This window comes from Blennius ocellaris (assembly GCF_963422515.1).
Source record: "Blennius ocellaris genome assembly, chromosome: 5".
In the NCBI taxonomy this organism is placed as follows: Eukaryota; Metazoa; Chordata; class Actinopteri; order Blenniiformes; family Blenniidae; genus Blennius; species Blennius ocellaris.
Genome location: NC_137654.1, coordinates 19,717,558 through 19,742,758, shown reverse-complemented (window position 1 = coordinate 19,742,758; position 25,201 = coordinate 19,717,558). Strand labels below are relative to the sequence as shown.

The 25,201-nt window shown below is 42.1% G+C and overlaps 2 protein-coding genes across 5 annotated transcripts in view; one reads left to right on the top strand and one right to left on the bottom strand.

Moving 5' to 3' along the window:
- The window catches only part of LOC308130424 (cyclin-dependent kinase 17-like), a 36,850-nt gene extending 14,853 nt beyond the window's left edge, over positions 1 to 21,997 (top strand). For 2 of the 4 annotated variants that reach the window (XR_013936632.1, XR_013936633.1), the window contains 15 exons: positions 4,581 to 4,714; positions 8,473 to 8,598; positions 13,292 to 13,348; positions 13,435 to 13,549; positions 13,678 to 13,772; positions 13,870 to 13,932; positions 14,031 to 14,154; positions 14,725 to 14,845; positions 15,308 to 15,405; positions 15,510 to 15,615; positions 16,014 to 16,056; positions 16,150 to 16,240; positions 16,319 to 16,396; positions 17,146 to 18,171; positions 19,168 to 21,997. Coding sequence is in view for 1 of the 4 variants with exons in the window: in XM_080496802.1 (XP_080352928.1) it covers positions 4,581 to 4,714; positions 8,473 to 8,598; positions 13,292 to 13,348; positions 13,435 to 13,549; positions 13,678 to 13,772; positions 13,870 to 13,932; positions 14,031 to 14,154; positions 14,725 to 14,845; positions 15,308 to 15,405; positions 15,510 to 15,615; positions 16,014 to 16,056; positions 16,150 to 16,240; positions 16,319 to 16,396; positions 19,168 to 19,205 (1,289 nt within the window). In the remaining 3 variants the exon portion in view is untranslated. Of the gene's footprint in view, positions 1 to 638; positions 719 to 4,580; positions 4,715 to 8,472; positions 8,599 to 13,291; positions 13,349 to 13,434; positions 13,550 to 13,677; positions 13,773 to 13,869; positions 13,933 to 14,030; positions 14,155 to 14,724; positions 14,846 to 15,307; positions 15,406 to 15,509; positions 15,616 to 16,013; positions 16,057 to 16,149; positions 16,241 to 16,318; positions 16,397 to 17,145; positions 18,172 to 19,167 lie in introns of those variants that run through there. The other 2 variants (XR_013936634.1, XM_080496802.1) reach the window with 2 other exon arrangements.
- A 1,202-nt stretch (positions 21,998 to 23,199) lies between these two features.
- On the bottom strand, positions 23,200 to 25,058 carry parapinopsina (parapinopsin a; the record flags this gene model as incomplete). The annotated part of the gene is made up of 5 exons (XM_080496905.1): positions 23,200 to 23,238; positions 23,352 to 23,594; positions 23,679 to 23,916; positions 23,987 to 24,077; positions 24,740 to 25,058. The coding sequence occupies 5 exons, from the start codon at positions 25,056 to 25,058 to the stop codon at positions 23,200 to 23,202; spliced, it is 930 nt and encodes a 309-aa protein (XP_080353031.1).
- Positions 25,059 to 25,201: the final 143 nt, after the last annotated feature.

Sequence of the window (25,201 nt, the reverse complement as noted above, 5' to 3'; positions counted from 1 at the left end):
CGTGTTTCCTGGATCGTGTGTGGACGACTCGAATGAAGACAGAACACCTGTTCTCCTGAGATGACAGGTCCTGACCGTTTTTTGCTTGCCTGCGTCGGACCGTCTCTGCAGCGTTTTGCCTACCTGCTCGGTGTTTGACCTTCCTTAGTCAGCAAGTGGTGTGTGACTGCAGAGAGAAAAGGGGTGAGGTAGAAGGAGAAGTGGAGCAAGGGAGCGTCTCTGGGAAAAAAAACAGCGAGAGAGAGAGAGTTAAAGAGAAGGAGCAGCCCAGGGAGTTGTTGCATTGTGGTTAGAGTGCCTGTGCAGTCTGCACTATCCTCACAATGTGAGACTCTCCTCTGATGCATGGGACTCTTCTTGTGGTAGAGAAGGAACCTTCACCAACAGCTCCTGAATCCTGCTCATCACCCAGACTGGTAGATTGATCTGACGATAACTTGACTTCTTTGAAAAGCTGTGTTTTTGAAATTTCTGAGAAAAAAAAAAAATATATATTTTTTTTTAAAGTCATATTGCTCTGGAACTTGTGGCATAATGGATATGTCAGACAACCCCCGAGGGGGCTCAGCTCGTGTTCCCAGAGCGGGAGAAACTAAGATCGGGGAAACTAAAATAGGAGAGGCAGTCAGGATGGGTGAAAGAGACACTCCACTGAGGCTGTCACCTTTCCGTATGCTTCGAGTGCTGGATTCATGCCGTCCACCAGGAAATCGCATTGGTGAGTCTTTACACAGTAGTTTCTTTTTATTATAGATTATAGATTTATTCATCCTCTGATGTTGTTGGATATCATTCAACATCTCATGTACTTGAGTGCGTGATTAAAAAGTATTGTTTCATCATTTTAATTAACTATTACATCCTTAAATAGTTGCACATCCATTTTATAAACACATGCATGCTCCACCTGGAAACTACATAATTACAAAGAAATGCATTTAAACCCTTAATCTCCTCTTAAAACAATGCAAATTTATATGAGGTCTGCTTCCTCTCACATGTTGGGTTTAAAGAGAACTCATGTGGTGTGTTGGCCTAAAGCAATGCAATCCTATGAACTCCTTAGAGAACTGAGGAGTTCTTTTGAATTTTTTATTCATTTTCTTGTCAGCACATTGACTGCAGTAACTCTTTGAATTTTGCCTGAACAGCAAGTAGACACTAATCTGCTTTGTGCTTTAAAAAGAGTCTGAAAACTTTGTGGGGGGGGGGGGGGGTGACAGGATTCAGTTGAAGGCCTTAGCCTGTAGTAATGGGAGTGTGTAATGTGGATCTGGACAGTACCTGTTAACTCTACCAGTGCAGCCCTTGAGCAACCCACTGAACTCAGAGACTGGCCTTGCCAAGTGATGGCTTATGGCAGGAAATCCCGATATTTCTGCTGCTCTTTGAAGAGCTCTTAAAGCAAATCTGTAGACTTTATTTGCTTCTTTCAACACCCTTTCAACTAGCTTTTTTCATCAGTTCTTAGCCCCTGCTTTCATGTGCTGGAGATGAATGTCCCACCCGGTGAAATCCACTCAGAGCTGGGTGAGGTGAGGATACTCCGAAAAGAAACCCACTCACTCATCTGGATGTGCATAGCGGGGAGTCAGCAGCCCCTAACTAGGCCAGCTTGTCTCCGCACACAGAAGCTGGCTAACTGCAACATTTACTGTCTGCTCTTTGTCTTCTGGGGAAACGAAAGAATAAATTACACTTTGTGTGGTGAGGAGGTAAAGTACATATGAGTGGTGAACTGTGGGGTTTTTCTGCGACCAGAAAGTGTTTGGAGGGGGGGGAGCAGTTTTATGAAAGACAAGTGCAGCTACTGTGTGTCTTCAGGGACCTTTTCTGTGGTCTATTGTTTTGGGTTCAGGTGGTGGAATTTTCCTCCCTGATGAGCTCGTCTCATCTCACCCACCCTCATCAGCTTCACTGTTTATACAAACAGAACAAGATCTGGAGCTCTCAGAAAGTGAGAAAGACCCATGGCATAACTCTGGATTACCGGATACTCACTCGTTGTAAGCATATGCGCATGTATGTGTATAGTGAGATGCTCCGGATCAGTTTCTCTCAACTCCGGTGTCAGTTGCCTCAAGTTTAATGTTTCACCATCTGGGTTTGTGAAGGTTGATTCTTGATTCTGGATACAACAACTGCCTGCTCAGTTTCCTTATCAGGGGATACTCATTGCCCGTATCCTTATGTCAGGCTGTGTGTCTGGCTTTGAGGGCACAAGCTGTGTCTGACTTATTAGAGATTTAAACAAGTGCTTCACTGTTGATGTACACAGATGGTTGTGTTTCACTAATGAGCAATATGCTGCTTCTGACAACAGATAGTTTATTGGACGAATATAGTCTGACATGAGCAACTCAAGTGGTTGCAAGTAGCTAACTGCATCATAAAGAACATGAATGACACAATTAATTAAGTGTTGGCTTCCATCATAGAAGGTTTAAGTTAACTCCTTTATCAGACAACTCACTGGATTTGCTCATTCTCATTCCCTCCCAGCGAAAAAATATACATTTTATTAACGATCACAGAAGACATACACAAAGAGTTATTCAAGACACTGTTTGAGAGGGATCTCTAGTGGTTAAGAAATGTATCACAGTGTTGTTCATCTCTATCAGTGTTTGAGAATATCCTCGGTTTGAGTCTGGGTTTGAGGCTCTTTCTGTGTGCAGGTTTGCATGTTCTCTTTGTCTGGGTTTTCTGAAATATTTCTGTTGTTCTTATACTCTTCTGGATCTGCCTTTGGGCTTAGAGGGTATAAAACTGAATGTGTGAGTAAGTGAGAAAGATGTATCATTGTAATTGTTTGATCGCTGTGTCTCATGATGGTATGTTTTTAAGATCTCCCTTAGAAAGGAGTCATACATCAGGTGTTCAATTCAAATTGAAATGTTGTAGGGCTAAGCAGTTAATAGCTCGTGACAGAGGGATTGTAAAATCCTCACAGAAACTAAGGAAGACATTTTTGACATTTGCAAAAATTTGCTCCAGAAGTCTAGAAAATGAGGGGGGGGGGGGGGGGGGGGGGGGGAATTCACAAAGGTTTTCTCTGTGTGCATTGTTAAAGGTTTGAGGAAGAATGATTGTACAGCATGATAGGAGGGGAAACCACAGTGCAAGGGTGACATATTGGTCATCTTATCTTATCCACTGTATATGTAAAACCAAAATTTTCATTAGCTTTCGCTAACAGCTTCCATGTGCAGGTTATAAAGCATACTTTTGTATAATCACGGAGATTATCCTTCAATGTTATTTTTCAGCAGCAGCATGCAGTTGGTTAATTTAGAATTGCTTTGACATTATTGCTGCTCTGGTTAATTGGTCCAGGCAGGGGCTCTGTGATCTGCTCAGTGCTGAGAGGGCAATGTGATGAACACCGATGTGACATTATGGGGAAAAAATATATAATAATCAAGAAAAGTGACATGATGACATGGAAAGGTGAAAACATTAAATCAAGCACATTAGAAACAGTAATGCATTTTGAACATCAGCCTCTCACAGGTTAATAAAGGCAAGCCATTGTAGAACTGTTAACAATGAATGAAAAAAGAAAGATCTATGTTGAAATGCTGTCTTCTTGTTTATTCTCTATTCACAGAGTATCCTGGATATACTGGCTTCCCATTTTCAGTCTGATTGCATTGATTTCAAACCCTGATTACACACAAAAAATATATATAGAAGTGACCTACAGTAAACCTCAGATGTTCCTCAGCTGACAGACATTGCACTATAATAAATAGCTTTACCTATCTGGTCCTGAGTCACTTAATTCCACGGCTGAGGTGTCACAGTCACTCAGGGGACTTATTTTTCTTTCCACTTCATCACTTCTTCTCCCCAAAACCAATCTCCCCCCCCACCACACACACACACACACACACACACACACTATCTCCCTAATCTTCCCTCCCTTCCCTGATGTATACAGTAGATGTTGGTATGGTGCGGGGATATGTTGAATAACTGATCTGTCAGTCCTGCTCAGGAAGCGATTTCATCCTGCCAGATACATGGAAAACATGCACGCGCACAGATGCCAATACATACTGTACGAGCTGTACATGACCCAGACTCAGAAAGCCAAAGAGACACCCTTCCCCCTCCCCACACACACACTAATACACACACTCACACTGAAGGAGGCAGTCCTGTCTGCTGCACCGTGACTCATTAATCAGATGGATTCCGGGGTGGATGAAGGTGTGGGGAGGAGGGGGGTTGTGGCAGCCAGAGATGGGAAAGCTCCCGTTGCATGCAGGGTAATAATATTGATCTCTGACTTCCTCGTCTTACCAGTGGTATTTCATACACTCTTGGTAACACCCCTGCATGGTTGGTGGTACAGGCTATCATCTGGGGATTGGGACCAAACAACGGCCTTTATAAAGAAGTAAAATTTATTTTAACGAGGACAAAATACCTTCCGATTGGAGAGTGAGCAACAAAAATGATTTCCTTAACCAATAATTGCGAACAACATTAACTGCTACATCACAGGTCTGGTTTCCCTCCGAGTACAGACACTGTGGATGTGACTCTGATGGTTGTATGTATGTATTTTGTAGGAATTGTCCATGAAAATGTGAAGATGGGTTCCGATGGGGAGAGTGACCAGGCGTCCGGCACGTCCTCCGACGAGGTCCAGAGTCCAGTGAGGGTCCGCATGAGGAACAACCACCATCGGCGCATCTCTAACGAGGTACTGTGAGCCTGGACTCACCTGTAGTTCTGCTTCAACACAGCTACACTGCTCTGTTGTTCCAAGGAATGCTCCAGTCAGAGAAGGTTCATATTACAATGGCATCTCTAAAAAAGAAATACCAAATAATTACCTAAATTTAGAAATGTAGGTAATTATTCATTTGCAGGTATGCAGGTAATTATCCCATCACATTGTTTGCTATTCTTTGTCACAATGATCTTATGTGTGTGTCGGCTCTTGTGACCACTGATCTTAGATGACATCGCACAGTTAAGAATTGTAAAGCCACAGTGCTGAGCTATGTACCTAGTCAATTGTAAATAATTTTGGTGTTTTGCCTGTACGTGTAAGGGCCGCTGTGCTATCTGCGCACAGACAGAGTGTGCTGTTTGCTGCTTTGTCTCACCATGAGTGTGTGCTCATGTCGGCTGCAGAGATTCTGTGTGTGTGTGTGTGTGTGTGTGTATGTGTGTGTGTGTGTGTGTGTGTGTGTGCGTGCGTGCGTGCGTGCGTGCGTGCGTGCGTGCGTGTGTGTGTGTGTGTGTCTGTGTGTGTGTGTGTGTGTGCATGTATGTGCATGTGTGTGTGTGACTGTTTAAACGAGTCGCAGAGTGATGATCGCAGCAGTATTATGGGAAATGCCTGGAGACAGACTTTGACTAGTGGAAGGGACTAATTTAGAGCCTGTTTACCACAGAGAGACAGAAAGAGAAGGGGACGGAGGCGCAGAGTAGCAAGGGACAGCACCGGGGTGAAGGACTAATTATGCCTGTAGAAATAATTATTGGCCTGACAGAGAAAAGGGCCAATCTGGAGGAACAAGGCTCAGGAAATGATGAGAGAGAGAGAAAAGAAGTAGGAGAGATAGAGGACAAAATGATTGCTGGAGAGCCGATAAAAACAGTGTTTTCCTCTCAACTACCCCTCTCCATTCACCCCTTCCCCCATCTGCCTTTCTCCCCTCAGGAATCTGTCCATTCCTCTCTCCTCTCCTCCTCCTCCTCCTCCTCCTCCTCTTCCCCTTTTCCCCTCCTCTTCCTGAGCATGTGGATGGCACTCTACCACAGTGCCAGCCCTCTCTCTCTCTCTCTCTCTCTCTCTCTCTCTCTCTCTCTTCCTCTCTCCTTCTGACTCTCTCTGTCAAGCGCGTGCAGTCATGTATCAGGTCAGAGGCACATGCATCGTTGAAAGCGCATGTGTGAGTGCATAGAAAAACACGTTTAAGGAGGACAATGAGGGAGCTACTAGAGCTGTTCTGCATTGTGAGTATGGGGATACGTGTGTGTTTACATGTTGGTCTTTATTCATTCTCTAGCAGTCAATAAGGGGGCATGGAGGTTAGTGTTTTTGTGAACTTGTGTCCTTTGTTGTCCTTCTGAAAGGAAGAGAGCAGGAACAACACTTATACAACAGGCTTATTTGTTTTGGTCACCGGGAGTCAGTTTTATGATAAAGTGTGCATGATATGATATCTACAGTATTTGCAGAAGAGTTGAAGAAAGCCGTTCCACACGTGGCATGTTTGTACCGTATTACATTCATGTTGCTTCCCTTTGTTGTGTTTTACTCTGTTGTGATTGGGACACTCCGTAGAGCTTTACAAAATGCGTGATCTTGCAGACGAGGGGTCGTGTCAGTGCATTTTGTCCGGAGCATTTCATTAAGCGTACCTTCTCACACCGTGTGGAGTGTCAAAGCACTTCAGGTTAGGGTTTGTATGTAATGGTGCATGTTCTTATGTTCGCCAGTGAGCTCCGATAATTCCATTATAGGCGTGAAATCCCTCTACCTTTCATCTTCAGGCACACACATGCATACCCTCTCACTACTGTTCATATGTAAACACATATCGAGGACACACACTGTGGGGCGTTTTGGATTGGACCAACCACCGCTGCCATGGAAACGATGCGTGATTGGCACCTCGCCGACAGGCGTGCTGTACGTGGTTAGTATATAGCATCAAAGCATGGTGAAAAATGGAGGGGCCTGACACAAAATGCGTTCAAGCAAAAGTTTTTCCTTTGAATTGCTTACATCGAGAACGATATCCCTCTGACCTAAATACATTAGCCAGTTCAGGCTCGCGAACACAGTCAGACCCACAAGCAATTTAGACTCAGCAGTTTGAGTCGCCTCAAATGCATGTTTTGGACTGTGGGTGGGCATCAGAGTACATGGGAAAAAAAACTCCCCGAAGAGAGAGACAGAACATGCAAACTCCAACCTGAAAGCACCAAACCCTTCTATTTAAAAGAAAAAAAGAAAAAATCCAAAGTTTGTTCCTTTTTGTGAACTTACAAAGACTGCTGTGTTCATCGTTTCACACTGTCTGCCTTTATTAAGGGTAATAGATCCTAAATTTAGCAGGATCTTAAATCCCTCCCCTCATGCAGTCAATGCTTACTCTTTGGCTTTTTATTCATGCTTTTGAGTTATAGCTGTCATTCCAATCACCATCAGTCATTCACACTGGCACCTGTAACAGAGGTCGTATTTCAGTCATTCTAGTAAGTGAAGGCTGTCCTTGACATTGACAAGTGACTGACAGTGTTATGAACATGGGTTAATGAAGTTGGGCTGTGATCACCTGTGGTGTTCACTGCAGTTTAATGTCAAACCTAAAGGTCTAAACAGGACACGTGCTACACAGATCTAGTGACTCGGCTCCATTACTCCCACAGAGATGCTGTGTGTTGGGCTGAATGCCGATATAATGCATTTTAGATCTTTGATTCACCAACAGATTATAAAATATATATAAAGTGTCAAAAAGTAAATTTCCTCTGTGTGTGAATACCAATTTTGCTGGAAAGATACTGAAGCCTGTTGTATCCTTTGTTTGGTGTGTTTAGAAGTTTTTGTTCCATCCTGCATTTAGACGCCAATGGAGGTTGAGTCAAACCACACCAGAGTTAGTTTGTAAGTCAAACAAGTTTGTGGTGTGCGTCGGTGCTCAGATGTCACTTTTGTTCCTCACTCGTGCCCCAATCACACAAGTGTAAAATGTAAACACTCCCGATCCATAATTAACATATATGTTTCTTTCTAACGTCAAATCAGGCAATCTTGTATGCTTTATTCAACAAGGTTGTTTGACTTCAAACATTTTCCAAGAGAGAAAGTTTGACCCTAATGAGAGCGTAGTCCTGGATTGACACGATGATGTGCCTTCATTGACAGTGTTCTTAAGTCTATTTTAGCTGCTTGATGGCAGCTTTTTTAAAGAAAGAAGTGTCGCTTTTTTTTCTTGCTGGAATACGTCTCAATGTATTTTGTTGCAGAATAAATACAGGCGTATTTCTCCACTTCCAGACTCAACCCTGTTGGTGCTCTGCTGGTTAGCATTTTAGCCTCATTGCAAAAATGTTCCTGATGTAAGTCTGAGTTAGTCTGTATGGATTTTGCATGTTCTCTAGTGCGTCCATGTGTTTTCTGCATACTCCCCTTTCATCCCACGGTTCAAAAAAACATGTGTTTCAGGATAACTTGTGCTTGTAACTTGCCTGTAGGAGTGAATGTGAATTTGTTTGTGCTGTGATGGACTGATGATCAGCCTTTATCCACAATGTGCTGGGATCCGCTCCGGCACCCTGTGACTCTGACTTAGACAAAGTGCGATACAAAATGTATGAATGTACAGTTGTGTTTGAAAACCCATGAGCATATTATCTCTGTCATAAGATTACAATTTCAGTTTCATTAATCTCTCTCTCTGTTCCTCTCTCCTTCTTCTTTTTTTTTTTCGGTTTCAGGACATAAACAAACGTTTGTCTCTCCCAGCTGACATCAGGCTACCGGAGGGCTACTTGGAGAAGTTTGCCATGAATAGCCCGCCTTTTGACAAGCCCATGAGCCGCAGGCTACGACGCGCATCACTGGTCAGTCATCACTGTGTTCCTGTGTCTGTTTGTGTGTGAATCTCCAACTAGCTGAGCGGCTCCTCAATTAGCTGCATCTCTTTTCATGCGTCTTTGTTTGGAAACCAGCGTAATATGAACTATTAGTGTCATTGTGCACCGCTAAAATGGTTGACTAAGACCATTATATTGTTTGACACACGCACAACCACACAAATGTAGATAATTGTCCAGACACACACTAAGTTATGCTGTAGAGCTTACAATGGCTCAGTAGGGGGATGAATGATACATTCTCTATTATGTATCCAGGCCAGGAGCATTATGGGTATGAACTGGGGGGGAGGGGGTTTGCTACAGATACAGAAGGGGATCAGTGGGGAAAATAGGCAGATATTCATGAATATGCAGAATGTCTCTTTATATCGCTTTGTATTGCTGCTGGAGTACTTCTGCTCTTTGGTTTTCAGTTTGGTCACACTGTATTCCACGTCACTCTTTGTCTCTGCCGTGCCTCACATGCTCACGTTTCCCTTCATACATGACTGAACGGAGCAAGAGTGCCCTGCTCTTTGTTTCCTTCGTCCTCTCCATCTCACACGCTTTCTCTGTTTGAAATTCAATTCTGCCTGCGATACATTAGTCTAAACAAGATTACAGAAAGCCCTGTTGTTCTATAGGAAAGTGTAAGGATTCAGCCTCCATCAACCATTTCGGAATGTAATTATTGGACAGGGCCACAACCTTGCCTCCATGCTATTTAATGATGCTGCTTCTTTTGCACGAGGCCAACAGACTTAAAAGTAAATATTTTAGCGTGGGAAAAAAGAAATGTGTGCGATGCATAAATAGAGGAGAAGAGGATAGTCAGTAGAGTTCCTGTCTTTACAGCATAAAGTGGAGAGACATTTTTCAGGTTTGTCGTCATGTGCGTGTGGCTGTCTATCTTTAGGGTTGTTGTTAGTACGTGATGTAATAGATGGATGAATAATTCAGCAAGCAGTCTTAAGACTCATCTCCTGCTCCTCTCTGGACAAGGATTACACTTCAGGACACCTTGAAGTGTGCAAGAGAACAATGAGAAGAGAAGCATTCAAATCAGAATAATAGATTCTGATTTAACAACTGCAAACATGACTGAAAAGACCAACAGGTTTTGTGAATCAAAGATAAATGTTACAAAATTAGATAGCCTGAGTTCCTTCTAAATTTTGCCTTCTTAGGAGTTTGCAGACAAGATTTTCTCAGGTTGTGAGAAACAACAGTCATCCTTGAATTCTTCTCACTGTAGGCCAAAAGACTGCAAATTTTAAGCCTCCATCAAAGTCTCCACGGCAGTTGCTGGTCTTTTGTCCGAGCGCCTTCAGATTTGTTACCATGAACTCCAAAACATAAATAGCAGAGATGCTACATCACATACATGTTGTCTACTATTTTTTTTTTTTTAACTCACACAGAAGCCTGTTTTTGGCTTTGTAATGCAATATTTGCACAAATTTAACACGGCATGTTTTTGCTGACTTTCCCAGCCACTGTTCTAAATTGCTGGTTTTAACTCCTCCACCTTGATAAGTTTGAGCTCTGATAATTGGGACTGAGCAGGCGTCACAAAAAGTTAATATCAGGTGTGCTTCCTCACACACACACACACACACACACACACACACACACACACACACACACACACACACACACACACACACACACACACACACACACACACACACACACACACACACACACACACACACACACACACACACACACGCACGCATACGCCTAACTTCTGTACGCTCGTAAAAGTCTGTGGCGCCTCTAATGGGAGGCTCTTGAGGTTATTGGTGTGCTCTCCAGTTGTTACCGTAACATAAAACATGGGTCCGGTGTTCCATGACAGACGCATTCACTTGAAACCAACTTTTCAGATGGTTGAATCGTTTCCAGTGTAAGGCAAGCGAAGTTGGTTGGGATCGGTTTTCGTTCATGGCTGCTGCCCATTGATAATCAATTATTCACAGCAGTCCAGTGGGATTCAGTGTTCCAGGAGGCTGATGAATGACATGTCATTTTATCTCAAGGCTCAATGCTTAATCATATTACGCAACACTCACTTATATTTAACCCGTCCCATTCTGCAATGACAGTAGCACAGTTTATGCCTTCAAATCTTATTATATAGCGGCAGCATGTCTGATGCAATAAACTGAGAAAACTAAATATGGCTGAAGGTGAGGTGACTCCTTTTGTTCAGACCATGCCTGTATTTGTTTTCAGGCGCACATGGAAAAGGCGAGAGTGCAGGATGTCTATCGGCTGCACAGAAATCCTGTTAATGAAACGGTTCTCCTTTTCCTTTCACCTCCCATCATCCGACACAGCTTTTCTTCACTGAAGCCTGTCATTTCCTTTTCCCCATGTAATACCCTCACTCCACATTTCCTCTCAACACAAATCTAACTTTAAGTCACTGCAATGCAGCTGCAGTCATAGACATTTTTTAATACATTGGATAACATTTCTCTCCTCATCTTTCTTTCTCATGCCGTGAGTTGATCTATGTGTACGTCTCCTCAATCCTCGTACAGGCCGAGAGCCACATATTGTTTGGTTTTATGTTGCTTTAGTTTTGTCACTAAAACTTGGTCTGACCTAGTTCTGCTGAGTAAGCTCACTGGAGCATTAGAAATGAAATGAACCCACTGCCACCGAGAAGAGCGCTCACACAGTCACACAGACTGGAAGGTACTTACGGTGCAAGCAGAGGAGGAGGAATTCTTAGTTTTAAGGACACTTTTATTTTTTAATGGAATGGGCTTGGTGTGTGTGTGTGTGTGTGTGTGTGTGTGTGTGCGTGCGTGCGTGCGTGCGCGCGTGCGTGCATGCATGCATTTAATAGCCCTCAGTCCAACTGTGATATGGTATATCATTATATTTTCACCATACTCCTGCAAATGCGAACATTTGCATGTTCTGATTAAATTTGAGACTTTCTAAAATGATTTCAAAAGTAGGCTGACTAAATGGTATTTTAATCCAAATATAGATTCATATACACTATGTCTTCATTAATTAAATATGCAAATTTAAGAATTGGGCAGCCCATGCACATCTTTTTATTTCTGGGTATAAATGTGTCGTTTTTCATCAGAGGTTGGCATAATCTTGTTTTTTTTTTTAGGCAAGCCTTTAAAGAGATCACATGCTTCATCAGCTAACTTGGTCAGCGGAGACCCTCCCCCTTGGCGCACGTACGCACGTAGGACTGAGAAACATGGGAGGGTTTACAGGCTTGAGTGCAGACAATACTCTTCACAGCAATAGACAAATACGTGAGGAAAAGTGTCAGGAAGAGGGACAAACCCTGGCAGGCCTGTGGGTATCACAGCTTGACAGAGCCACATCCATTTATAATTCATGACCTCGAGACCCAGGGGCCACATACATTATACAACTAAACCTTCATTAACAGACTGCAGGATTAATTCAGGCACAGATGTGAAGCATACCCTCTGGATGTCTATAGAAATGTTTAGAAATAAATATGTAATGTCTATATTGTTTGTCGTTATGTGCACACTGACTTCCTGCTGACACAGAATATATAAGTGCAGCTGACAATGACATCTCTTTATAGCAATAGAAATAAAGGAACTGAAGCAACTCAGGTCTTCAGTGGATCCACGTTGACATTTGTTTTGTGTCATCAGTAAAATGTGTTTTCAGATATTTTATCAATCATTTCCATGCTTCATACTGCTCCATACTCCAGGAATCAAGTCCATACATGTGATCTATACTCTGTATCCAGAGTTCATGATGCAACTATTTCAGTTTTTTCGATTTTTAACCATCCTCTTTGAGTTCCTTTCTGACAGTGAATCAAATGAGAGAAGAGAATATTTGAGCAGAGTGTCTTGTCTGATTTTGTCATGTCACAGAAACGAAAAAAAACCAAACCTATGAATCCATTCAGCTTTTATAGCTCTATTCAACTCGGAGACGCTGGCAGCTGGTGATGATCCCACCTGACTGAGGGCAAACGCAGGGTAAAGCCCTGGACATTTAAACACAATGGCAAACAAGGAGGGAAAGTCACATTCACACCCACAGTACAGTCACACTCACACCGACAGAGTCACATTCACACAAAATGCCCCAGATGTACAGGGAGAACATGCAAACTCTGTGCATCCATTCTCAATCATTCTCAATCCTCATCAAAACCCTCCAAAACATCTAAACCGAAAAAGAGCAGACAGTCCCAAGAAATCACAACATAAGTGCTTTGAAAGACTGAACAAAACGAAAAACCTGGCAGATTGCACTTTGATAATAAACTGTAATGCACATTTTTAGCTGTCTCTATGTTTTTCTTGATGTCTTCACTGTTTTGTATCATTTCCTCTGTGCAAATGAGAATCGCTTCTCTACTGATGTACCGGGTTAAAGGAAGGTTTCATAAGAATAAAAACAGAAAGGCATTTCAACAGCAGTGCACATAATATTCTTTTAATTAATAACTTGTATTTATGTATGCGTAAATGGGTTTGGAGTTGAAGCATGTCAGTTCTAAATAACAGGAATCAAACTTCTGTTAAACGCAACCACTGACAAGAGAGACGAAGCTGTAATGTTTCACGCATCAACCAAACTGTCGCAAAAGTAACTGGAGTCTGTTTATTTATTTATTTTTTTTCTCTCTGTCCTCTTGTAGTCTGAAATCGGCTTCGGGAAGCTTGAGACCTACATCAAACTCGACAAATTAGGAGAAGTGAGATCACACAACCACCGTCAATACAGGTGTTGTTCACTTTGCTTTCGTGCATAAGCTCATTTGCATGTTTCTCATCTCTTTAGGGGACGTACGCTACGGTATTTAAGGGGCGAAGCAAGCTAACAGACAATTTAGTGGCTCTGAAGGAGATCCGTCTGGAGCACGAGGAGGGGGCGCCCTGCACTGCGATCAGAGAAGGTACTGCGCTGCTGTGCGCTGGGTGTCGAGCATGTGATGTGGAGGAGCAGGAGCCAGCGTGACGAATAAACACTGTCTTACTTTCTCACAGTTGGCCTTTTGTTTGACTGACATGTCTCCTCCTGCAGTGTCTCTCCTGAAAGACTTGAAGCACGCCAACATTGTCACTCTTCACGACATTATCCACACTGACAAGTGCCTCACACTGGTGTTTGAGTACCTGGTGAGTGTAAACCTAAAGGTTTATAAAGTGAGGGTGTGTTTTATCACTGCACACGTCAGGAACTTCTTCATTTGTTTTTTGTTTTTGTCTTCCTCAGGAAAAAGACCTGAAGCAATACATGGATGACTGCGGGAGCATTATGAGCGTTCACAATGTCAAGGTACTTGAGAGTTCCACGTGTGTGCAGTGCTGCAGAATTAAAAATGCATGTGTTCTTTGGTTGTTGTAAGACACTCTCCCCCTCGCTCTCCTCCTCAGATCTTCTTATTCCAGCTTTTAAGAGGTCTGGCATACTGCCACAGAAGAAAGGTCCTCCACAGAGATCTCAAACCCCAGAACCTGCTCATCAATGAAAAAGGAGAGCTCAAACTGGCAGACTTTGGTACGTCATCAGCGAAACTACAGGAAGCCACACGTCACTCTTCAATATATTGTGTGGTGGCACTAATGAATTAATGTTGTCAAATGTAGAAAATATGTGAAAGGAAAAATTTCGGGTGAAATTTCTCAGTTTGTTTTCTTGTTTTTAATGATTTACCCTGTGAATTTTAAATCTAAAATTGTCACTTGCTGCCACTTAAAAGCCTTCTTGGGCTGTACAGGACACCATAGATAGAGGTGACTTGCCACCCAACACTGCCCTCTTTAGGACAAAGAAGAAATAGTATAAATAGTCCTGTGTGAGTGTCTCTGTATATTATTTTGTTGGATATGAATTAAAATATCTACAATATATACCATTAAAAGGTAATTTTGTCAAAAGGTTTTGTGCCCAACAACTATTAAAAGGTTTTAATTGCCTCCATGTTTGTGTGAGTAGAACATCTGCTGTAAGCAGTTGAACAAGAATAACAATAACAGTTGAACAAGAAAGCATCTGTGATGCTGCACGGTTCGGAAAAAATTTGTTTATTTTAATCATGCGGCATTGTGTTTTTTATATTCTATTCAGGATTAGCAAGGGCGAAATCCGTGCCTACGAAGACCTACTCCAATGAAGTTGTGACATTATGGTACCGACCACCAGACGTACTGCTGGGCTCCACCGAGTACTCCACTCCTATTGACATGTGGTGAGCAAACACACATAAACACACTGAATATTACAAGAGATCAACACGACCCAGGCAGTTATACTGCAATTCATTTGTAGCTTCTTTTTTTTTCTTTTTAAAAAAATAATTGTCGTGGCTCAGACTTTGCAACTGAATCACACAGAAAATATTTCTCAAGTGAATCCAATTATTAAAAGATGATTTTGCTCCTAATCTATATTTATACGTATATTTTATGAACACCAGTGACACCTCTTCTTCTGAGTCACGTTGAGATCGTTTAACATATTTAAATCTGCACATGAACAAATTGCATAAAGTCCCCATTGAACTGGATCAACCTCATTGTGCCTCTTTTAGTTGCTTGAGGCCGTTCAACATTGTAATCATAGGTGACGCCTTTATGCTAATGTTTCTGTCAAAAGTGATTTCCGTGTTGTTGAACCAACCTGTGATCTACTGTTTCTTTCCCTCGTGCAGGGGTGTTGGCTGTATCTTTTATGAAATGATCACAGGCAGGCCTCTTTTCCCTGGATCCACAGTTGAGGACGAGCTTCACCTCATATTCCGCATCCTTGGTGAGACCCCGGAGGGGATTCCGATGAGCATTTGTGCATCACTCATGTTTTCATGCACACATGCTTTATCGTGTACATCAAACAACGGTTGATGTTTTTCACAGGCACTCCTACAGAAGAGACTTGGCCTGGCATCACCACCAGTGAAGAGTTTAAGACATATAATTTCCCTCTTTACCGCGCGGAGCCCCTTGTCAACCATGCGCCCAGGTACACAGCGTAGCTCAATAAACCCAAATGTCCTTCACTCAATTGTTTTGTCACTTATTTCTACCCTTTATTGCAGATATGTTAAAAGGTTTTATTTATTTAATTCTAAAATTGGATAACTGGTAGTAGAAAAACAGAAACATCTGCTCTTGTGTAGTATTTTGTATTGTACTGGACAGTGTTTTTTTTTTTTTTTTAATTCTTGTGACACATATACAACAATTATATAGGATGAAACAAAAGAAGGTATTAAAATATTTCAGTTTATGTTTAATAAATCTCAGTTTGAAGTAAATTAGGGGAAAAAAGAACTTCAAGACAAAACTGAAAAAGACATTTGTGAAACATTTCTGGGATCTGTTTGAATTTTAACTTCCTCTCTTGTTTTTGTAACACAGGATAGACAATGATGGTCATGACTTGCTCTCCATGCTCTTGCAGGTAAAAAAACAACAACAAACAAAACAGAATCATGTTGTGTGCTAAGATTATAGAGAACTTTAAACCATTTTAACTCATTTTGCTTGTCTCCAGTTTGAGGCGAAGAAGCGTGTGTCAGCTGAGGAGGCTCTCAGACACTCGTACTTCAGAACTTTTGGGGATCAGGTTCAAACATTGACCGACAGTGAGTGCAAACACTTCAGATCAATATTTACAACACAGATGCTCAGGCACGGTCTCACCAGCCTTATTTCCTTTGTAGCTGCGTCCATTTTCTCTGTGAAAGGCATTCAGCTGCAGAAAGATCCAGGGAAGAGATCCTCAGTCTATCCGGAGTCAAGTAAGTGCCACAGTATTAAACGAAACTGAAACAAATAACGAGGCACCCTCAGAGAGGATAGGTCTTTCTCCCTGTTTTCTCCTCTTCTCTCTCTCTCTGTGTTTGTTTCCTGTCGTCACATGTGTCTGTGTTCTTGTCACACACAGTTTCATGCGTCTACCATATAAGGCTCCCAAAGTCAGACATTCACAACACACTGCCACACTCTGTGAAACATTATTAAATCTAAGCTTTTGGTCATAGGGAAACGTATTTTTCCATTTACCAGTCCATGACTTTTAGTCCTAACGGAAATACATATAAAAGTGTAATTTTAAGTATTTAATTGATTGTCATGACCTTTATTGCAGACATTCATGGCTCTCAGATAATAAATGCTAATCCAGCCCAAGTCCAATAAACTAAGTAACACGGCGACCTCGCTGATGTGGAGGTTTTACCTTTTTCTGTGCCTCTTTACTTTACCTGTTCGTACTAGATGTGCCTTCAGCATTCGTGCGGAGTTGCTCAAGTGGTTCTGTCTTTATCTGAGTCTGTGTGCATCTCTTTCTTTTTGCCTCCCTGTCATGTTCTGATAAACTGTCTCTTCCCCCTGGCACCCGCACTCCCTCCTTCTGCACTCTCCATCTTCTCCTTAATCCTTTCTCTAATCTCCCCCTGTGTACCCCCTGACTCCAATTCCTCCGTAACACCTCAATATTCCCAACCTTCCCCTCTCCCTGACCCCTAAAAAAAAAAAAAAAAAAAAGCGATGGCCCATAAGCTAGGCTCCGCACCCTCGCAGTACTTCCAGAGAGAGGCAGCCAATCCCAGGGCTCAGAGTCACAATCTCTCCTCCACTTCCACTGGCTGAGTGGCCCCTACCGTTCTGGTAAATACTGTCTCTTTCACTCTGTCATCTGTGTACTTCCACTCCTCTTTTTTAACCCCTCCTTCTATGTCGCAGTCTCTTCTCTGTGTATATGACTCTCAGTAGCTGTGCTGCCCCAGTTATCATTGCAATTCACTTCCTTCTTTGCATTCTTTGAACTGAAACCACCAAAACTTCTCATTCGCTGTTCAACCCTTCTTTAAGGAAAATATTTGGAAAGAAAAAAAATACACAATTACACACCATCGATACGAGCAAATCGCTTGCAAAGTGGAATTAAACTGAACAAATGAACACATATTCCCCCATTTTTGTTCAAGAAGTTCTATGAATGGGCTTCATCGCCCTTAAAGATGTATTATAGGTTAGCTCTGTTCTCCATCACAACACTAATTCCATTAAATGAGTTGCCAGATTGCTTAGTTTGTATGTCCTTGCACAGTTTTTCATATTTAAAAAAAACAAAAAAAAAACAAATTGGACACACATTTGATTTTAAAAGAGATCCTCTGAAAAATAAAGGGTTTATTAAAAATTAAGCCAACTATTTTCCCCTTTATTACTGTATTTCGGTCAGTATACCACATTCAGTTTAGCCGAAAACATGAAACGCCGCACAGGTCACCAGACACGGTCACTTTCCAAACAAAGGGTTAAAGCTCCCATCTTTTTTGTCCTACTTCTTGTGCTTTTCTTTGTTTCTCATTGAGTTGACTCCTCTCACCTGTCAGCTCTGCTTTCACTCACCTAATCCTCCTTTTCCCAGAGCCAGCCACGCCCAGCATTCATGTCAGGGCTCAAAGGGCCCAGAGCAGGAGCTAAAAAGCCCACAGTCATTTAATGATTGTCATTTGCAGTCCTGTTTAGGTTTCTGCAGAGAGAGATGTAGCCATATATTCAGTCTGTAAGTGAAGACTTTGTGCTGTGTGGCTTTCATAGTTGGTGTGTTCCGAATGACTTTTTTTTCCTTCACTGTGTTTGTTTTACTAATGTGTGTCTCAGTTTTTGGTAAGTATGATTTTAAATCCGGTTACATGAGACCACACACACGGTGTTATAAAGTTGCTATGTGAGCCTGATGTTTTCTTACACTATATGGCCAAAAGTATCTTTAATCACTTCTGCTGTCTGTTTTCAAGACCTGGATTTTCCCTCAAATATCTTCCTCAACAAAGAGGATTGTATACCTAAATTCACTTTAAGCAGAAGAAGCAGAAGTTCTGTTTGATGACTCAAGAAAAATATACAAAAGCATTTTCTTAAGTTCGTGGAAAGTCATAAAGGAGAGTAGAAACAGGTTAGTGTTGATGATTTTGTGAAACGTAGAGAAACATCCACACCCATCCTGCTTCTCATCCTCCAAATTGATTCAACAGTTATGAACCAATCGGCAGCATTGTGAGGCTGCTAGAGTTCATTTAATACATCATTTGAATGTGTTTATGAGGCTTTGATAATAATCAAAACATGTTTTTAGGAAATTGCTTTTAACATTTATAATGTCAATATAATCAGACATTCAATATAATCATTCAAATGTAAGAATTGGCTTCCTCATCAATGGTTCAAATTACTTTAAAATACCTAAAACATCAACAGCTGTGACAGGAATATTTTATTAAATGATTTATTTTCATAATTGAAATCGCATTTTGTATTTTAGCTAGGCAATGTGCTTAAACCATGATTTAAAAAACAATTTTTTTGGCCCCGTAGTGTCTATTTTTGATCGTGAGCAAAGATTTGCAGTGGTGTATGTTTATATTTAAATAATTTGTAAGGCTTATTTTCATATCTCTCTCTTTCTCTTCCCTCTTCCTGTGTGTGTGTGCGTGTGCGTGTGCGTGTGCGTGTGCGTGTGCGTGTGCGTGTGCGTGTGCGTGTGTGTGTGTGTCCTCAGCCCAAGGGAAGAGCAGACGGCAGAGTGTGTTGTTTTAGTGCTGGCGGGGAGACGACCGGAGGACACTGACACGTGGAGCTGTCTCGTCAGACGGAGATTCACTGACCTCGCCAAATAGACGCACACAGAAGGAGTGGCACACACCCTGCCACACACACACACACACACACACACACACACACACACACACACACACACACACACACACACACACACACACACACACACACACACACACACACACACACACACACACACACACACACACACACACATACACGCACCTCTAAGGCTGAAGAAATAATACCCTAGAAATAAAAACTTTGTTTAATCGTAAAAGATAAAAAAAACAGAAACAAAGAAAAAACTGTGTGATGCTGGAAGAAAAGTGGAAGAGTGTTAGATTCTCCTTGATGCTGCTACTACATCCACTGCTGTCCAGAAGAGGGCAGCATTTAGGACGAGCGCTGACTCGGTTTAAACAGAACTTGCTGTATCAGTGAGCTGTAAGGAAGGAGGAGTCACAGAAACAGAGAGGTGGTACCCTATTCTTTTTTTTCTTTTTACAAACTATTGTACATAGAGACCGAGCTGTAAAACTCTGCTTTTTCATAACACACCTCAGCCTGATACCAGACTCTAAATATTGCACCTTGACACCTAACCCTGGCCTTTTGACCCTTGATGATGTTTAAAAGCAACCTACACACACACACTCTCTCTCTCTCTCTCTCTCTCTCTCTCTCTCTCTCTCTCTCTCTCTCTCTCTCTGTCATCACTGTAGCATTCCTGACCCCCCCCCCCACACACACACACACACGCACACACACACACACACACACACACGCACACACACACACAGACGCACACTTCATTTGAAAGGTATGAGTGTGTAAATTATTGGAGTTTACAGAGTTAAGCCTTTGCACCTTATTGTCCAGTCGAGGTCAGGGTGGCTGTCATGACGGTACCTCACCAGTCGAGCTCGAGCAGAGCGGGACGTGAAAGGACACACTCCGGATGTTGGAATTGAGGAAAAGAATCACAATGACGAACCAAAACGAATGAAAACAGCTCGCTGACCGTCGGGAGTGAACCTATGTCGTGCACGTTTCACTACTCTGCAATTGAAGACACGTATGTAACCCGCATACTTGGGAGTCGACGTCCGTCACCTTCTCATATGCTGTAAAAATCACTACTTCGTAAGATGCTCCTCTTTCAGTCGACGGGGAGGAGAACTGAACCCCAGAGAGGTGGAGCAAGTGTACAAACCCTCTCCTGTGTGTTCTTAAACAACCCCTTCCTCTTCTGCCTCCACTCAAAAGTTGTCTTGATTTGTTGTCTGGTGGTCTGATTTTACCTCTTTAGATTGTGAGTGGATCATCCAACAACCCTGCCTTCTCCTGCCCAGACCTTTGTGCATTTATTTTACTCTTTAAAAAAAAAAAAGAAAAAAAAAAGAAAAGAAATCTGTATATATGGTCATGTGTTTCATTAGCAGAAGCAATGATAATTCCAGGATGCTGTTCTCAGTCCTTACAGTAGGTGACTGGCTGGGGACGTGTTGCACATTCCTTGAGCTCAGGACTTATTGCTAGAGTTTGTCTTTTAGATGCTGTGTGGTGTGGGTGGTCACATACAGTACATTCTCCCCACTGGAGAAGAGTACATAAAATACTGCTTGAAACCCTTTGCAAAGCTGTTTTAAATTGTGCGTGAAGGAAGAGAGAGAGAGAGAGTTTCTCAGCATCAGTCATCTCTGTCCTTCATTCTGTGTCTTGATTTGACCTTAATGTTCAGAAACTACCTTACCCATCTCCCTTCCCGCCATCTCTGTAAGCATGTTTCTGCATTGAACACACGTTTTTCAATGGGTATGTGAAATAACTGCTGGAAAAGGATACCTCCTTTTTTTTTTTTGTCTAGCATGGGACATAACCTTATTACATGATTTTCACACCACATTCGAATTTGGATGTACCTTAAATAACATAAAGATGGTGAAAACACACTGTCCAGCAGCAGTGTGAGGTGCTTGCAGCACGGAGACAGACTTAACTTCGCAGGTGTGTCGTGCAGCAGAAGCTCACGCGTAGCTTTTCCAGCCGAGCTCTGACATCTCTGAGTACTTAAGAGGACTCGACACACTCAGAGACACAGTCCTTAAATGCTGCTGTTACTTCATTCTGCCAGAAACAACAGGACCAAAGTCAGTCCTCCAAGCACACAACTGTTTCACACACTGATCTGTTAGCCTGTCAACATCAACATGTACTGTATCTATGAGATGGCTGATGAGTGTCGATGGGAGACACCGACTTTGGGTCATTTCTGCGTCTTTTTCAGAAAAGGATGAAATGATCCCTGGTCTGTGTCTGTCAGAGTGACAGTATGTAGCATGTACATAGGTGTTCCCTCACTCTGTATATACAAAAAATGTACAGGTTTTATACAGCTATTCACATTCTGGCTTCTCCCCTCCCCTTTTTTCTTTGATAAAAGTCATAGCAATATTTCTGTAATCAATAAAAAGCCATGGTAATAGGATGAGTATGATTGCATTTGTTTTTATTTGGAAAAAAAAAAGTGGAAGAAATGACTGTGAATGATCAAACTGTGAGACTTGATAAAAACAATAACAGGATAATTATCATGTTTTCTTCTTCTGCTGATTAACATGTTGGATCCAAAAGGCTGGACTGAAGTATAATATGACACTGATTATGTTGATTTGTATTAATCAAAGCCATACAAATGGAAAAGGTCTGCAGGTGTGTGAGGGGTGTATACCATGTATGAGGACAGACCTTAAGAAGCAACCGGGATGTGTACACCAAATAAAGTATAAAAATCATGTAGTTACTCTTTTGTTGTCATATCTGCTTTTCACCAAAGCATTCCATGATCTACATTTATAGGCAGCGCTGACCTGAAATCAAACACAGCCTATTAAAATGCCCAGTGCTTACAAATCTTTCTTTTGTTACATTTTAAATGTAGGCTGCATGGACCACGCGCCTCCGAGCAGGAAGGTTGTGGGTTCGGCAGTTTAGAGTCACTTATTAGCCTCAAATGAATGTTTTTGGACAATGGGAGGGGAAAACACGGACATGCACAGGGAGAACAAATGCCACACAATAACCCAGACTCAAACCTTGTACATTCTTGCGATGAGGCCAGAATTTTAACACGACTGACTGACATGTCATGTGATCATTCACGATACTAAAATGAACCTGCTTAGGATTTATTTGTATATCTTGCTAACTGCATTAAATGATAATGTACTGAAAAGAACAGTTTGGAACAACAGGATTGGTGCAATGTCACAATAATGTTACACTTATGAAATAAAAAAAACGACATTTATATTAAATCTGATTATTAAAGAGAGTCGGGAGGCCTCTTGGGATCCTCTGTGCCCATCCCTTAAAAATGTGTATTATTCTGAATATCAGCAAGACCGGCTGCTCACAAAAGTCTTTGTCTGGATCACACCTCCCTAAATTCTCTTAAGTGTTTTTACTAGAAATACCAACATACATATAGTCAAATATTCCTCAGGCTCAGCGTGGTCGTCAGCTTGTCAAGTCACTCAGTGTGGAGCTATTTAAGACATTGTTTCAGTGGGACATGTACATAAATGTATTTGTATGTTTTCCTGGTGTGTGTGTGTGTGTGTGTGTGTGTGTGTGTGTGTGTGTGTGTGTGTGTGTGTGTGTGTGTGTGTGTGTGTGTGTGTGTGTGTGTGTGTGTGTGTGTGTGTGTGTGTGTGTGTGTGTGTGTGTGTGTGTGTGTGTGTGTGTGTGTGTGTGTGTGTGCGTGTGTGATTTCTCCACGTATAAAAACCAGTGTCCAAAAACCAGCGTCTCAAGTTGGTAGGTGATTCAAATTTGCTTATAGGTATGAATGTGTGTGCCTTTGTCTTTTTCTCTTTGTTTTCCTGGTAATGGATTTATGATCTGTCCAGGGTGTAAACCCTACATGGACCCCTGGGAACCCAAGAGTGATGGCTGGATGGATTGTTTGTTATCCAGAGAGAACAGTAGGACCAGCATTTCCTCGAAACTAGAAACACACAAGCAGGTGATTGTGGTCAGTAGACAAAATGCGTGAACAATTTTTTTTTCTTCTATTTTTGCTCGTGTGTGAGACTAACAATGCACTTGATGATGGATTACCTGTCTGTTCATGAAAATGTAAATGATGGGGTTATAGACAGTGCCGCTCTTAGCAAAGTATGCAGGTATGGTGGCGATGACAGGGTCCACGTGCAGGCTGGAGTCCATGATGACAGCAAGGGCCAGGGCAGCATATGGCAGCCAGGTGATGAGGAAAGCCAACACCATCACCACGATCATCCGAGCAACCTGAACCTCAACCCGGTGTGTGCTTCTGTCCTCAGAAATCTGCAGCTTTGACACCTATGGGACACCAAAAGACCAGCAGAAAGACTACCGAGTATAGAATATGTTGAGAAACACGTGTTCATCCTCTGCATTGCTCACCATGTGGAGCGTCCAGAGAAGTCGTGAGTACGACACCAAGATGATGGAGAATGGAACAGCAAAGCAAAGCAGGAAGTAGATGATGATGTAGGACATGTTCCCAACATCCCGGTTATACCAGTTGGGAGCGCAGGAGGTGCCGATGCCCTCTAACGCATAACTTCCCCAGCCAAACAGAGGCGGGGTGTTCCACACAAAGGACCAGACCCAGGACAGGACCACTCCAGCAACAGCATGCCTGAGGACAGCAGAAGCTGACTCGAAGGCGGTTTTTGTGAAGGAAGAACCCGTTATGGTCGTGACTGTACCTGGTCTGGAAGATGGCCGCTCCCATGGGATAACACACCACGATGTAACGCTCCACAGAAATGACTCCTACTGTGCACAAACTCGCTATACCTGGGAGAAAGGACGGAAGTGGATACCATTACCTTTTGAAGTGAAAACCAGGGAAATTGTGTCATATAGTATAAAACTTGAATGAACATCAAATTATTATATTCTTCTTTATTATATATTAATCAAAAATATCAGTTCAGATCTCAGGATCACAGAGATAATATGTCTATAAACCAGCTGCGTTAGGACTACCAACAACAGAAAATACATATGCATTGGTCCAATTGTTTTCTTTAATGAGGGAATCCATAGCTCATCGCCATATAAGTCTATTTCAAATATCAAGTTTTATGTGTCCCACGAAGATGATGATCTATTTTTAACAAAAACAAACCGCATTATCTTCAAATAGGTAACATGATTCAACAAAATGACCAATTTAAACTACTTTTCTAAAGAGTTAAAGCCTCAGATATGAACAATTATTTACTGATTTCAGTGAACGTTTGGATTTGTTGTTCATGTTACTGTTAATAAGACATAATCTTTAAAGAGTAGAAAATATGCATGTTTGCAAACTTATTTATTAGTCTTTATTTCACTTAACATTAAAGGGAGCCATATTACTGATTATTCTAGATTTGACATACTGTGTGGTGTATCAGTAATCTTACGAGTGTGAAATACGTGTGCTACCGCCATCAGTAAGTCAGTAAACCTACCAAAGAAAGCAACAGCAAATCCCTCAAGGACGCAGCCCAGCTGTCCCAGGCTGAAGTATCCCATGGCACTGGTCACTGTGGTGGGAAGGCCTCCGAACACAGAACACCCCAAGTCACATATGGCGAGGTTAACCAGGGTATAGCTGAGTGGCTGCCTGAGCTGTCTGTACCTCAGTATCGCCACGATCACCAGGACATTGAGGACGATCCCTGCTACGGAGAACAGCCCCATGATGACGGCCAGTATTGTGACACCAGTCCGGGAAAGACCGTCTGTGGAGGGTACTGAAGAGTTTCCATGGAGGGAAAATCCTGCCATTTGTTTAAGAAAATATTTCAAATTCAGGACGGGCACTTCTTGAAGATGAAACTACCTCCTCTGGAAAAAAAGGTGTCAGCAAGGCATCTGTAGTCCAACTCAGTCCTGAATGTACAAAAAGTGAAAATACAGCAAGTTTAGGA